The 14,363-nt window shown below is 46.8% G+C and overlaps 2 protein-coding genes and 1 long non-coding RNA gene across 15 annotated transcripts in view; 2 read left to right on the top strand and 1 right to left on the bottom strand.

The window, feature by feature from the left end:
• The first annotated feature begins 41 nt into the window (after positions 1-41).
• On the top strand, positions 42-6,082 carry RAB24 (RAB24, member RAS oncogene family). Of its 6 annotated transcripts, none has more exons than XR_005358119.1 (9): positions 42-570; positions 654-722; positions 917-995; positions 1,102-1,169; positions 1,245-1,368; positions 1,564-1,614; positions 1,760-1,822; positions 4,318-4,505; positions 4,656-6,082. XR_005358119.1 is itself a non-coding variant. In XM_038534662.1 (8 exons), exons 1-8 carry the CDS (start codon positions 454-456, stop codon positions 4,706-4,708), a joined length of 624 nt encoding a protein of 207 aa, XP_038390590.1. In that variant the 5' UTR covers positions 42-453; the 3' UTR covers positions 4,709-4,834. The 6 variants fall into 6 exon arrangements, 4 of the variants coding, with proteins under 4 accessions (XP_038390590.1, XP_038390592.1, XP_038390589.1 ...); XR_005358120.1 differs by having other exon boundaries at positions 49-570; positions 1,245-1,344; XM_038534662.1 differs by lacking the exon at positions 4,318-4,505 and having other exon boundaries at positions 4,656-4,834.
• The window catches only part of NSD1 (nuclear receptor binding SET domain protein 1), a 154,499-nt gene continuing 143,374 nt past the window's right edge, over positions 3,239-14,363 (bottom strand). For all 8 annotated transcript variants that reach the window (XM_038534647.1, XM_038534650.1, XM_038534653.1 and 5 more), the window contains 3 exons: positions 13,183-13,289; positions 11,224-11,428; positions 3,239-9,653 (listed from right to left, as the gene is read on the bottom strand). In XM_038534647.1, coding sequence (XP_038390575.1) covers positions 8,023-9,653; positions 11,224-11,428; positions 13,183-13,289 — 1,943 coding nt within the window. In that variant the 3' untranslated portion in view covers positions 3,239-8,022. The remainder of the gene's footprint in view (positions 9,654-11,223; positions 11,429-13,182; positions 13,290-14,363) is intronic.
• On the top strand, positions 8,206-14,177 carry LOC119876197. The gene is made up of 4 exons (XR_005358122.1): positions 8,206-8,512; positions 8,610-8,724; positions 10,854-10,983; positions 11,092-14,177. It is a non-coding gene; the product is annotated as an uncharacterized LOC119876197 (long non-coding RNA).

Raw genomic sequence — 14,363 nt, forward strand, 5'->3', positions numbered from 1 at the left:
ACCGACCACTTCCGGCGCCCGGGCACGTGACCCCGCGGCCCCGCCCCCTCACCCTTTACACTCGCCCCCCCTCGCCCGCGGGAGTCTCGGCGCTGCAGGACCGACCCGGGTTGAAGGGGCCCCTAGGTTCTGTGGGGAGGAGTCCGTGCCGGATCGACGCCTGAGCCCGAAGGCCGAGCTGGGCGGCGGCATGCGGCGCCGTTGAGGGCGCTGCCGCGCGCGCTCCCAGGCCGCCCTGAGTCCTGGGCTCTTTGAAGGAGGGTCAGCGCCGGGGGCCGAGGAGTGGGGCACACGGGGGAGCTGCCGGAGCTCCCGCCGACGCCGTGTCTCCAGGCGTAGCTTGGCGCCTGGGGTCAGGGGCCGAGGCTTGGGCGCTGCCTGCCAGAGCGGAGATCCGGGTTTGCCTCCCGCCCCCGCTCAGGACCCTGAGGCGGGTGAGGCAGCCCAGAGAGCATGAGCGGGCAGCGCGTGGACGTCAAGGTGGTGATGCTGGGCAAGGAGTACGTGGGCAAGACAAGCTTGGTGGAACGATACGTGCACGACCGCTTCCTGGTGGGGCCCTATCAGAACGTGAGTGCGCCGCGCGGGGCCCGGCACGAGTGGGAGGGAGCTGGCCGGCACCCGCGACCCTGATCGCTTGCCACTGATTGCAGACCATCGGGGCTGCCTTCGTGGCCAAGGTGATGTCCGTTGGAGACCGGACGGTGACTTTAGGTATTTGGGTAAGTCCCCTGGGCAAGCAATCCTAAGACCCATTCCTGAGGAGGCTTATTTTCTCCTGCCTGTTACTGGCTGACTAGAGGCCATTTTTCTATTCCAGACCCCAGTTTAAAATAGGGGTCTGGAGAACGTAGTACTAGTTTGCAGTCTTGGGGAGTAGGTCAGGAACTCAGGCTGAGCCGCCCCTGCCCTTCAGGACACAGCAGGCTCTGAGCGCTACGAGGCCATGAGCCGGATCTACTACCGGGGAGCGAAGGCTGCCATCGTCTGCTATGGTAAGAGGGGTTCTGGCCTGTTCCTCAAACAAGAGGGGGTGGATGTCAGGCTGGTCTTAGAGAACAGCACCTGATTCTTGGTTGTTCTCTGCGTGTCTGTATTAAGACCTGACGGACAGTAGCAGTTTTGAGCGGGCAAAGTTCTGGGTGAAGGAACTGCGCAACCTAGAGGAGGTAAGTGCCAGACCTCACCAGAAAACCTGGGGCTGGGGTCTATGGGAGGGACCCTGACCTTGTCTTTTGCTCTAGGGTTGTCAGATCTACCTGTGTGGCACCAAGAGTGACCTGCTGGAGGAGGACAGGCGGCGTCGACGTGTGGACTTCCACGATGTCCAGGACTACGCAGACAGTAGCTGTTCTCAGCTCCCCAGGGGTGGGGGAGGGAGGTGGCTGCTTGGGTAGAGCACAGAAAATATGAACTGCCTTAGCTGCCATGGCTAGGCTAGATCCCTTGGGAAGAGCTTCTGGCCTCCCTGAATGTGTGGGGTACATTAATTTCCCTGAACTGCTAGCCTTCCCTTTTGCTTCTGATTCTCAGGTAGGAGGCTTTAGTCACTTCTCTTTACAGATATCAAAGCTCAGCTCTTTGAAACATCCAGCAAGACAGGCCAGAGTGTGGGTGAGTGCTGTCAGGGGGCCTCACAGCAGGAATAGGCAGGGCATCAGAGGAGGCAGAGAAGAGCCTGGAGGGCTGAGTTACTGGGTTGGGTGATTCCAGGGTCACTGACTTTGAGTTCTCACTGACTTGTCCTTTTTCCTGCCAGACGAGCTCTTCCAGAAAGTGGCAGAGGATTACGTCAGTGTGGCTGCCTTCCAGGTGATGACAGGTGTGTGCTTCCCCAGACACTGGAGACTTCCTGTAGCCCCACAGCATCTGGCCCCCTTCACGAGTTACCTGATCCCCAAACAGAATGGTGCTGAGCTGCCACCTCTCTTTGACAGAGGACAAGGGCGTGGACCTGGGCCAGAAGGCAAACCCCTACTTCTACAGCTGTTGTCATCACTGAGACACCACCACTCACCTGGTCTAGGGGAATTAAAGGAATTCCCCCAGAAGGGCTAGATCTAGCTCCCATCTGGGCTTGAGTGGTCATACGTCTGAGCTACCCCCAGTCCCCGTGGCAGCAGAGGTGGCACCTGCCTGTGCTGGCCCATGGAATGGAGGCAGCATTGGGCTGACTGATGGGTGTGAGGAGGGTAAAGGCTTACTTGGACCCCAGGCTCTTGCCCTGGAAGCACTTGTGTCTGCAGATTATTTAAGTGGCTTTTTATTTGTAAATAAAATCGATGCACTGTGAATCACACTCAGCCCCTCTCCCTGCTGTGTGGATTAGGTGTCAAGACACCTAGTTCTTTCTGGGGACACCTGGCTGGCCTGACTTCCTACATTAAGGCTCCTCCCAGCTCTTATCCTTTTGGAAACCAAGTACTTCACTCCAGTGTTGCATCTGAGATAATGTAGAAACAGAAGGGCCTTTTTCTATTCTTTAGGGGGGGGACAAAGATAGGTGAGAAGCTGGGTTTGGGGAAATGCAAAGCTCACGCAAGACAGGCACTTAAGTGGTGCCCAGAGATCAAAGGATCAAGCACTCCTAACTCAGACTAGCAGGTTCTACCACTACTTCTGTCATGCCTAAATCCTGGAGTCATGTCTGTGGCTCAATCCTAAGCTTCCCAGGGACATATAATGTGGTTTAATGAAGAAAAATTGTTACGTTCTGCAACACAGAAAGGTCTTACGGATCCAGATTGGGATCCCAATTCAGCTGTCAATAGAAAAGGGACTGTAACTTGGGCTTGAATTTCTCATCTGTAAAATGAGGTGACCACTACCCAGTTCAGGGCAGCAAAGATCCTGAGCAAATAGTAATGCTAGGATTGAATGCTTACCTTCCCACACTACTCCCCAGACTCACACTCAGAAAATGCTCTGGTTCCGCTTCCTTTTTTAAAACCAATTCCTTAAAATACCCTTCCTTCGTGGGTAATGGAAGCTTCCTATATAGAGGCTGAAACTGACACCAGCCACTCCCAAAAGAAATGAAAGACATTTTGGTAGCTGGTGGCTGCTGGGAGGAAACCCACACCACTCCTGGAGATGCTTAGAGGAGGGGTTCACCTCCCCATGTCCCCAACCTGGGAACTAATCTTGGGCTGGTTTCTGCTCTTACCCCAAACCCGTCCTCCCTCCTGTTAAGCTACATCTCCCCACGGACAACAAACAAAACACAGGGCAAGGGCCATAAGAGTAAAGTTAAACTTTACTTTACAGTAATTTTTTTTCTATATACAAAGAATTACAGTACATGTTTATGGGGACTCCTACAGGGTTCCCCTCATTTTCACTAAGAGTTTCACTTACAGCTGACAATCTATGGGGAGGGAGGGGGCAAAAGACCAGTGATGGACCTCAGCTGACAACCCCCCCCCCCGCCCCTTTCTAAAAAATATATAGATCTCTATTGTCAGCTTGTTTCTTCGCCAAGACTTAGAAAGCTGCTCTTCCCATGAGCTCCCGTGTGCTGCACTCACCCATCTTCAATACACTCTACATGCACACACAGCAGCACCCACCTTGGACCTGGAGACCGCCTGTTTTCTGCCCTACCCTGGAAGTCTAAAGCACCACAACCATTCACTTTTGCTCCTACTCCCTGGGCTCATCTCCTGTCCACAAAGCTTTGCTGGACTTCCAGGATATTAGAACTGAAGCCCCTCAATAGCCTGATGTTTTGAAAGTCATGGGAAAGCAGCTCTAGAGAAGGGACCATGTAAGAGTTTAACATGATTTTGCTTATGCTAGGAGGAAACATTTCTCAGGCTGTGGATTTCTAATTAAAATAAACTCTTTCCACTTCCTTAAGAAATATTACCCTTAATTTTCATAAGCAATAGAGGTGCTCCCATGAGAGTGGAAGAGGTAGAGAGGGGCAGAAGGTAACAGGAGAACCCCACAGCTGGAGCTCTCTACCAACCTGTTCTAGGCAGTGTGGACGGAGGCTACACCAGGTGACAAGGTGACACCAGCCCTGAGAAACTCAATGGCCACCCTCGTCTGGATACAGCATCTCTTCTGCCTAGGATTACACTGAACCACTCCAGGGTCGGGTGCAGGCTTCACTGAGGCTCTGCCTTTTTCTCTAATAGAGCCTCAAAGAAACCATTCTACATAAATTTCTTCCTCCAAAGCAGGAACCTGGGTTTCTCAATTCACCAGTCCCTCTCAACCCTTGGCAGTGCTTATTTATACCAGAAAATTAGCACCATCATTACATTTTTTTGTGTTCAAAGCAATTATCTATTATTTCAATCTGTCCTACAGCAACCTCTGGCCCTGCTGCAATGGCCCTAGGAAGCTCAGCTGAGAGCTAATTGGTCATAACCAATGACAGTCTCGTGCAGCAGCTACCTAGCTCTAAGTGATCTGGAATGTCTAGCACATGAAGCAGCCCAAGCATTATTTAGCAGGAAAAGGGACTTGTGGAAGCTCCTTTCCTGCAATGACCTCAGGTGAGGACACTGGGCCACTCCGACCTCCTGGTTGACAAACCCCAAAAGGATGACAATATCCTCCAAAAAAGCCTTAGGAGAAAACCCACTTTATAGGAGCGGAGGGCAAAATCCAACCACGTTTAGTGCTTTCCTGATTCCTTTCCACAGGGGAAGCTGCCAGGACCATACTTCCTTCCTGCCATTCTGTTCTCATGATGTGACCTGGGAGTCCAGTTCCAGTAAGGAGATGCTGCTGAACCTGGGAAAGGATCACTGATGCGCTTTGTGCCCTGACTGTAGTGTGGGGTAGAGAATGTGATAAAACAATTATTTCCATCGATGCTAAAGATGCAGATTTGGTAGTTATTCATTAGAGGATCAACACAGTGACTTAAATCACCTCAAACTCAGTAACTTATGGGGGAAGCAGACATTTAAAAACCTGGGATACTTCTGTAGCTTTGACAGCTATTTTGCTATTAGAATGGGTTTCTCCAAAGGAGAAGCAAACGAGGCTTTGAATTCAAATTTCCATAAAGTCCTTTTGACTTAACAGGGCTAGGAGACATATTGGTTCTTTAGCAACCTATGGAAGCCATGGCTTCCCTCTTGGAAACATTTCCTGGGGACTGGCTCAGAGGCATTCTCTTGAGATCCTGATTTCCAGGCACTTGGCCAAATACCAAAATACCACCCTACACAAAGATCAGGATTCTAAGAGAAAAGCTTTCCTTTTAACTGCCAATTCACACCCTCTGGAGAAAAGGTCTCAGTACAGGGCTCCAGGAGAGTCCCCAAGGGCTGGCAAGGTTACTCCCTCCCCACTGACCCTCATGCAAGAGTCTCAATTTCCCAACAGTCCTTCTGGCTCTGCTTCTAATTGTATGGTGACTGCTTTCTTGATGTTAACAATCTGGTATCAGGTATGAGGTGGGCCTGATAGCTGAATTTCTAGTTTCCATTCTACCTGAGAGCCTTTCAGTAACCCTCACAAAAGCCTGGTTGTCTATCCATTTAGATAAAGAACTGCCACCCCCCCACCCTCACCCCCAAACCAAGCACACCTCAAAAGTTGTTTTCCCAGGCAGTTCTGGAAGGAAGTTTCCAGCAAATGGTGGAGAATGGAAAGAACCAAAACAAAATCACAGTGGCCAATTATGGCCCACCTTTCCCTCACTCCTTGTCCTGTGAGACATATCTAGAGAGCGGATGTCAAGTCAATTACCTACCAAAGCCTATTTCAGGATCAAACTTCTCCACTTAATTTTTTTTACATAGCCTGCACACACCCCACCCACCCCCAAATTCACAGTTTATTTCATGAAACAAAGAGCTACGGTAATTTAACACACAACATAGTGAAAGGAGATTCTGACAGTGCAGTGCGAATATCTTTTTCTGATCACAACTACAGATGACAGGAGAGAAAAGGGCACAGGACTGGCACCAAGCAAACCCTACTCATACAGCCTAAGAGATTAGGGAAAGGGACCTACTAGCTGCAGTTATATACTTATTATTCTCACACATGATAAATACTTAATATAACGAACTTTAATGTTCTGGGTGGATTTCTTTAAAAATATCTTTTCCATGGTTTAAAATTTTAAAAAGAAAATAAGATGCTTTGTTTTCTCTTCCTTTTGAACAAAGAAGTTTTCTTCTCTCATGATGTGGGAAGAGAGGATGAAAAGGGGAGAACTAGGCAGGTGGAATTTACAGAGGAGATTCCGAGGTCTAAGTGGGATGCAGATAGGCCCCTAGACTCGGGACAGCCCTGCCCAGCCTCGCACCTCTGCCTGAGTTCAGGTGTCTCAACCCGAGACAGACTTTGGGAAATAAAAGCAAATTCTTTTAATCTTTATATAAAGCGCAAATGCTTCTATAACTATTGTTCCCTCCTTAGAAGTGATGTGGGTAACCTCAATGAGAACTTAGGAGGAGGAAATTGGGACAAAATACAGAATCCTGTTGAGGGTGTAAAAGCCATAACTGAAACAGAATGGCCAGGAGACATCTGGGCCAGGAGATGGTCTGTTGGCTAAAGCTGCTGGCTAAGTTGGCAAAGCAGAGAGGTAAACATGTTTGGTCTAGGGACAAAAGGAGGGGTGAGTGAATGGGAAGGAACTGGCCAAACAGCACTTCCTGTTGGCAGTTGGTGAGCTGGGTGAATGGTAGGGCAGGGTAGCACCAACAGATTTCCCAGCCCTTGGGCCCCAGCTCAGGGCAGCAGTAACAGATAATCAGCAGTTATGAGGAATCATCTCTCAGACTGGACATTGCTCTGAACACCCCATCTTGCCAGTCATAGGGGAAGGGTTCTGGCTTGCCTTTGAACAAGGTCAGTAGGCAGGTGCTCTCAATATAGAACACAGCGATTCTCAGGGATAGGGTGGTAGACTCCACCAGTGAAGGAGAGGACTCCCTCCATTCAGGTAAGAGAGTGAAGGATCAGAAGAGAGGGAATCTTCTATCAGGATCTGGCACTCTCCCTGAGCTGGTGGTAGATGTAGCCCAGAGCTTGCCAGAGGTTCCCTATGTCCACTGCCCAACTCTGAAATCTGAAAGCACCTGAGTATTTAGGGGGCGGGCATGGGGGTGGGCTGATGTAAAAGGAGGAAAACAGGTAGAAAAGAAAGGTAAGCTTGCCAATTGCCTTCTTATACTTGAGGAAAGCTATGTCCTTGTAGAGCCCAGCCCCCCACAACCAGCTGCTCTGTCAAGGACAGAGTTTCAGACTGCACAACCCAGACAGCAGTAGTAGTGGCTGCCCAGCCAATGGCTCCACGTGGCCTCAATGCAACCCCCTCCCACCTATAGTGACCTCCACATGAGCGTGCATGCATGCACACGCACACACAAGCACACCCAACCAGGGGACACTTACTCAACACAACTACTTCTGGGGCCATAAAGGACATTACAAAATGAGTCTGGAGCCCCAGGGCCCCTCAGAACTTCCTGTTATTTCCTGGTCAAAGGTTCGTGAAAACAACCTGGGAACCCAGGCAGGCATGTTAGACTCACAGGGATCAGGTCTTCTTTATCTCTGTATCTCCTGTCAGTGACTAGCACCTGGTCTAGCACATGTGAGTGCTCAAGAAATCACCACTGATATGAACAGATATCAGTTCCTCCCAAGTGTTCATCAGGTGCCCTCAGAGGGGTTCAGTAGGGCTAGAGAAATAGCTTTGAGAGCCCCTCTACCTTCCAACCTGACCAGTGGAATTGAATCCCATGCTTGACTCCAGAGTGGACTTTTTATTTCAAGTTACCATGTGTAAAGATTGGAGGAAAAAGACCGAAGTCTGTCTGTCTCCTTGGCTAGGGCCCACTTGGATTTCCATACATGGTTTACACAACCACATGCCCCCACTGGCTAATGTCACAAGAGTTCTGAGTGTTGGGATATAAGGAAAGAATAACAGTGGAAAAGTGTTGAGGGTCTGTTTTTTAAGAGGGGAAAAGAGAGATGATTTTCCCTTTCCCAAGAACCCTGGGGGCAGCTGGTCTGGTCATGTGACATTTACTCATATTACTTCTGTTCTGACTCTGCACACTTGTGACTGGAAGGAGCCTGGTTAAGAGCTGGAAGTGTATTTTGCTCTGGTTTAGGGTCTTGCCCTCTTCCAAGAGACCAGCAAGTCTGTGCCAATGTCTGTGTGTTCCCAGAGGACCAGCAAGACGGCGATATTGTCTGTCCAGCCACCATGGGCCAGAGCCCTGGCCCTGGTGAGGACTTTCCCAGGGCCCAGGGACTCTGCTCTGCAGTTGCCAACTTCTTCTCTTCAGTACAGAGGGTGGATGGGGCCTTCCCAAGAGGCCTGAAGGACTGCCCACTCTTGGCAGCAAGTCCAGGTAGTTGCTGGCCTCCGGTCATCTGCTTCACCTGCTTCACCAGGCCTGGTGCTTGGCTGGGAGGCCCTGGTATCTGCTCCACCCCTGCAGGTGCTCTTCCTGAGGCCTGAGTTGTTGGCTCATATAAAAAAGCCTTGGCAGAAGGCTGAGAGAGAAGTCTGGCCTGGGTGAGTGATTTAACCGCTTGCCAGGGGTGCTCCGAAGGGACGGCTGTTTTCCCTGGTGGCTGAAGGACAGGGTCTGACATACTGCCTCTCTCTACAGCTCGTGGCATCTGCCCCAGACCTTTACTGGCAGTCCATGAGCTTGACTCCAACACTGGCATCTTCTCATCAACCTGTGGTGTGACCTCATGAGGTGAAGCAGCCCGCTCTTTCTGGTGAGGAGTTAGGTCTATGAGATCCATCACCAAAGCAGCTCTATTTTTTGACTGAGTATTCTGGTCCACGGGCCTCAGTGCTTTTTCTTTAGCTACCAGGGTCTGGACCACAGCTGAAAGTACTTTGTCAGGAGGTGGGAGTCTCTGGGACAAAGAAGCATGGGATTTGTCTGGGGGCCTGTCTGAAGTCTGGGGTTTGGGACTGCTGGTGACAAGCAGTCTGTCTGGCGGTGGAAGTCTCAGGCCAGGAGGGCCTGGGGTTTTCTCCAGTGACTGGGGCCTTGGGCTGGCAGCACCTATGGATTTATCCAGCCTTGGGTCAGCTGTCCCCAGAGGTCTTTCCAGTGATTGAGACCTGACTGAGGGTGAGGAGCTTATACCGGTCACTGGAGAGGGTTTGTCAGATAGTAGGGGTCTTGGTCCTGCCACTGCAGGTGGCCTGTCCAATGGCTTCTGGCTGGATACCAAGGATTGGGGTTTGGTCCCCGACCCAGCAAGGTCCCTGACCCTATCTACAGGCTGGGGCCTGGAGTCAGTTCTATCAGGAGGTCTTTCAGGCAGCAGTGGCCTCTGACAAGTTCCTGCCAGAGCTTTTTTGGACAGTGACAGTGTCTGGTTGGTGTCAGCAGGCAGCTTATCCAACATCTTGGGCCCCTGAGCAGCCACTCCTGATGAATGCTCTGCCAGGTGAGTGCCTGGGCCTGGAGGCAGCGGTACTGGGGGAGGCACATACTCACGGATCTCCCCAGGTTCCAAAGGGTTGGGCCCACAGGGGTCATGCTCAGTACAAGACAAACGCCCATCCAGTTTGGAGATGAAGAGCATCCCTTCCCGATGCTGTTTACAAAAGGAGCTGGGACACATCTCACAGAAGGAGGCTGCTTCCTTCCCACAGATGTCACACTGATGCCAAGGACACTCCCATTTCCCTAAAAACAAAGATGTGAAACAAACACTTAGGAAAACAAGCAAGGTGCATGAAATGGACCGTGGCTCTGAGTGTGCGTCAAAGGAGTGATTTCAAATTGCTACCTTCTGTAGAAAGCTCATGCCACTCACTTAACACCTCCCCGGCCCCAGAATCTGATTCTCCTGTATAACACATAAAAATAAAAGCAAAGTACCAAGTACCAACTGATTATCAACTAAACATATAGGCAGTGGTAATTTCTTATTTCTATGACTATTTCTAGGGGGGGTAAAAACCCAAAGCTCCTCTTAGATAGGATGTGAAGACATTACTTCCACAGTTTTGCAAACTCCATTTGTCTTTATAAAGCCTTTAAATATTCAACTCTAAAGGGATAATCTCAGCTATTAAAACTTCTACTTATTTGGTTATATTTAGGAACAGGGAGGAGATACACAAATATGAAAAACTGGGCAGATTTTCTTTTGCTCGGTTTCAAGTCTTGAAACTAGCACAAATTTTACCTATATTGTCCACACAGAACAAGTGGAAAAGATCCTGACCTACCATCTGTTTGCCCTATTTCATGATACCTGAGAGTCTCTGATGTCCATGGTGTTTTAGTCCAAGTTCAGTTTCCAAATAAACCCTGACTCCTGGCTTCTATGCAAGACAAGTTCTATTGCAGCCTGTACCAGCTATAATCCTGAACTATTGATCCTGAAACAATTCTCCATCTCCACTTCCTGACATGACTTGTCAAGTGGCCTTGCCCTCACACTACCTCTGTTTCTATTATTGCATTACCCCTGGCAACTATACATCAAAGGAAAGCTAGTTCAGGACAAACTCCTCTCACTCCCACCCCAAAGTTCTCTCTGCAATTCCTGGGAGCAGGCCACTTGTGATGTATAATCTCCTCAGATGGAGTGGCCCCCTATTGCTTTCTTGCTTCTGTCAATAAAAACAGACCACATATCCAACTTCCTTAAAATCCTTCTAACTCCAAACGACCACTCAAAAGCTAGCGGCTATGCCAGCCACAAATTCCTTAACACCTTCTATCTGCCTAAGCAGCTTTCTCATATATCCACTGATGGAGCTGCCTCTCTGTCAGAAGGGAGTGGGTGAAGGGGGCTAAAAGGATGTCTAGTCCACACTTCACTGACTGAATTAACCCCAAACTCCATGCTATATCAACCTCTCTTTCTTTTGAAAGGAAACAGATTTAGTGGCCTTGATGTCAGAAAACCTGGCTTTCAATTCAACTCCTCCATCTACATGCTCTATTGTGACAAGTCATCTCACCAAACTGGACTCTCAGTTTTCCTCATCTGCATCATGGGAAGGTGAAAAGGTCTCATCTTTATGGGTTGCTGGGAGGATAAAATAACATAACATAAATATAAACAAACTGCTTGACATATAATAAGTTTGTGTTCCCTTCTCTAACCTAGGATTCCAAGCCTTTATTTCCAGAATGAGAATATGAACCATACCTCCTTCAATGCTATAAAATGGGAAGACCATGGGGCTCTGACAATTCTGGCAGAGAACAAGCAGCACGCTAAATGGATTTTGTCACCAACCTGCTGGTCGCTTGGTTAGATTTAGACAGTCAGCGTGGTAAACTTTTGGGCAGCCTGGCTTCTTACAGGAGACGAGCTGGCCAGCATCCCCACAGCTGAAACACTCATCCTCTCTCTCCTTTGTGATTTCACCCTGGGTCCTGCGCTTCCCCTGTTGCTTCTTCTTGAATTTCTTTGACTTTTCTTCTGTGGCAATCGGCTGATTCTAGAGGTCAGATATTGAGCAGTCAGCATTCTGTCGATACATGAGTTGTGTGATCTTGACCAGGTTAACTATCCTCTCTGAGCCTCATCTCTCCTCTGGGAAGAGACAGTCCTCACAGACTGTTCTAAAGATAAGAGAAAATGCAGGAAAGGCACCTGGCACATCATAGGTACCCAATAAATTAATACTAACTTTTCTATCAACTACTCTTACCACCTGAATGAAATAGAAATGAACTTCTTTTTGTTAACACATAAGGCTAGTGTTAAACGTTCTCCTTTCATTAAGTTTTACTTTTATGTTTGTCTATGTGTGTCATATCTGTGTATACACACACATTTCTTTATTCAACAAACCTTCACTGAGCACTTATTAAGAGTCAAATGTTAGTAAGGCACAAAAAACTCATGGTCCTTGCCCACAATAAGCTATGTGCCCTTCATCTATATCAAATTAGGTTCATATCCACTAGTCCCCAAGACAGATCCTGGTGTAGCCAGCAGGTCTCCTCTGTGTTCCCTGAAGCCCACACTTGGTTACCAAATCCCGTGGGTTTCATCACATTATTTATCTTGGACTGGAGACATCCACAATCAGTCTGATTTATTACTATCCCACAGTGATCTCCCATTTCTAAACTTCTGCCCTTAAATTTCTCTGCTTCATGTGTGAAATGTTACATAGATGTTAAGGATGCAGAAAGACATTCCTAGTGACTGTAATACCATTAACCTTTGTTAAACTCAGTTATTAATTTGATTTATAGAGAAAAAATAAACTGGACACCTTAAGGAACAAGACCATTTAACTGACTAAAGAAAAAAAACTCCATAAAATATAAACATAACTTTCCTTATTTGATAAAAGAATAATTGGTGGGTGTTTATCATCATGTGTTTTTGCTCAAAATTATTGCTCCCCCTTTAGTTATTGGTTTCTGGGCTAATTTGCATTTTTCAGTTGTTAATGTTGACTTCCATAATTAAAAGAGCATAATGGGAAATATCCAATTGGAGTCGCTGTGTAGCCTACTTTTCATGAAAATTAAACTTCACTTTTCAGTGTTCTGTAAGTTAATTGAAAAATAAGAATGTATGTTCATCTAGTACAGTCCAACCAGTGTATTCAAAAATTGAACAGTCACTAAAGATAATAGTCAAAAAGACCATGTGACAGCAAGGAAAAAATTATAATATTTAAGAAATGCAGGATATAGAATTATAAGTATTTCTTTACAGAATTGTAAGCCAGCTAAAATGCACATAAAAACCCAGGGAGTAAGACACAACAATGGTTATCCTTTGTTAAGATGGTAAGATTAAGGGTCCTATGTTTATCCACAGTGTTATACTACATTTAGAATCTTAAATTCAATATTGGACTCTTTGAGAGCTTAAAAAAGAGAAACAGATGGGACATAAGATACCAAGAATCTAAGTAGCTTATTAGGAAATGTGAGTATGATCAGCTGAGACCAATAAAGACATGGGAAGTAATCTACTTTATGGATTCCTATTTTACAGCTTTTTTAGCTAGAAAGGTGTTACCAATTAGAAGTCAGACTGCTCAAAAATACCCAAAGATCAGCTTTTGAATAACCAAACTGATCATCAACATGCTTAGTTAAGTGCCAGTTGTCCTACTGACAACTATCCAATGTCATTATTCCAAAAAGACATCTTAGAGTCAGCTGTTCCACTGGTTAGGGTGGGAGGACTACACCATTATTCGCAATGGAAACGTTTGGAAGGTACCTTTGGCCTTACACCCAAAAACCCGCTGCAGTTTGGGGCTCCACACTTGCAAACAGTCTTTCCATTCCCAAGACATTCTAGGTTGTAGTTGAAGGTAAGTTCAGTGCCTGCATAAAAGACCATGAAAATATTACTATCTATGGCTTTAATTACATTATTTCTGTATTAATCACAAAGGTTATGGACTTGCAGAACAGATTTTTCAGAGGCTAGAAAGGGGTTTATTAACTCTAATCCAGCTATATTAATGAAATATTAATAAAATCTAATCTTGTAATGTTATTAATCAGCAAGTACAACTTAATAGCAGAAAAACTTACACAGCTTAACAAGTGATATTTAAAATAACCTTTACTGTAGAGATTCTGATTATCCCAAGTTGTTTTCTAACCTTTCAGAATCAAAATATATTAATTCATTACCAAAAGCAAACAAACAAACAAAAACACTGATGTGCTAGGCATTGGGAATAAAAGTATGAAGAAAAGCTGTTGGTCTGTGCCAAACCTAGCACAACTTAGGGAGAGACATCTCAATACAGAATAATACTAGAGAACTCTACACCACAGATCAGACACAGGCCCCAGCTTTATATCCCTACTACCACAATCTAGCTGGGTGATTTGAGCCCTGAGAGTACATTTATTAAATGGAGAGACAATCTCAAGCTTATTTAGAGTACTGACATAATGCACATAGCACTAACTTGTAAACTTTTAAAAAAGATGTACAGATTTAAGGGACAAATTGTCCCTTTCTGTCAAAAGTCAATCTTATCAAAACTGAGAGCAAATAAAACACACAAATATTCAAATTCAAACCATGTTAGGGAAGGCCTAACAAATATAAGAATTTTTAATATATGTATACAAAGAGATTAACTCTGCACTGGGGTAACGGTTCACTGTTAATTTTTTAATATTTTATTTATTCATGAGAAACACAGAGAGAGAGGGAGAGAGGAATAGACACAGGCAGAGGAAGAAGCAGGCTCCAGGCAGGGAGCCCGATGTGGGACTCGATCCCAGGTCTCCGGGATCATGCCCTGGGCTGAAGGCAGTGCCAAACCGCTGGGCCACCAGGGCTGCCCCTCACCGTTAATTTTTAAAGTGATAATCATTTGGTCAAAATGATTAAATCTTAGATTTCCCATTGCACACTGACCTATCTTTCATCAATGA

This window comes from Canis lupus, chromosome 4 (assembly GCF_011100685.1).
Source record: "Canis lupus familiaris isolate Mischka breed German Shepherd chromosome 4, alternate assembly UU_Cfam_GSD_1.0, whole genome shotgun sequence".
NCBI classification, from domain to species: Eukaryota; Metazoa; Chordata; class Mammalia; order Carnivora; family Canidae; genus Canis; species Canis lupus.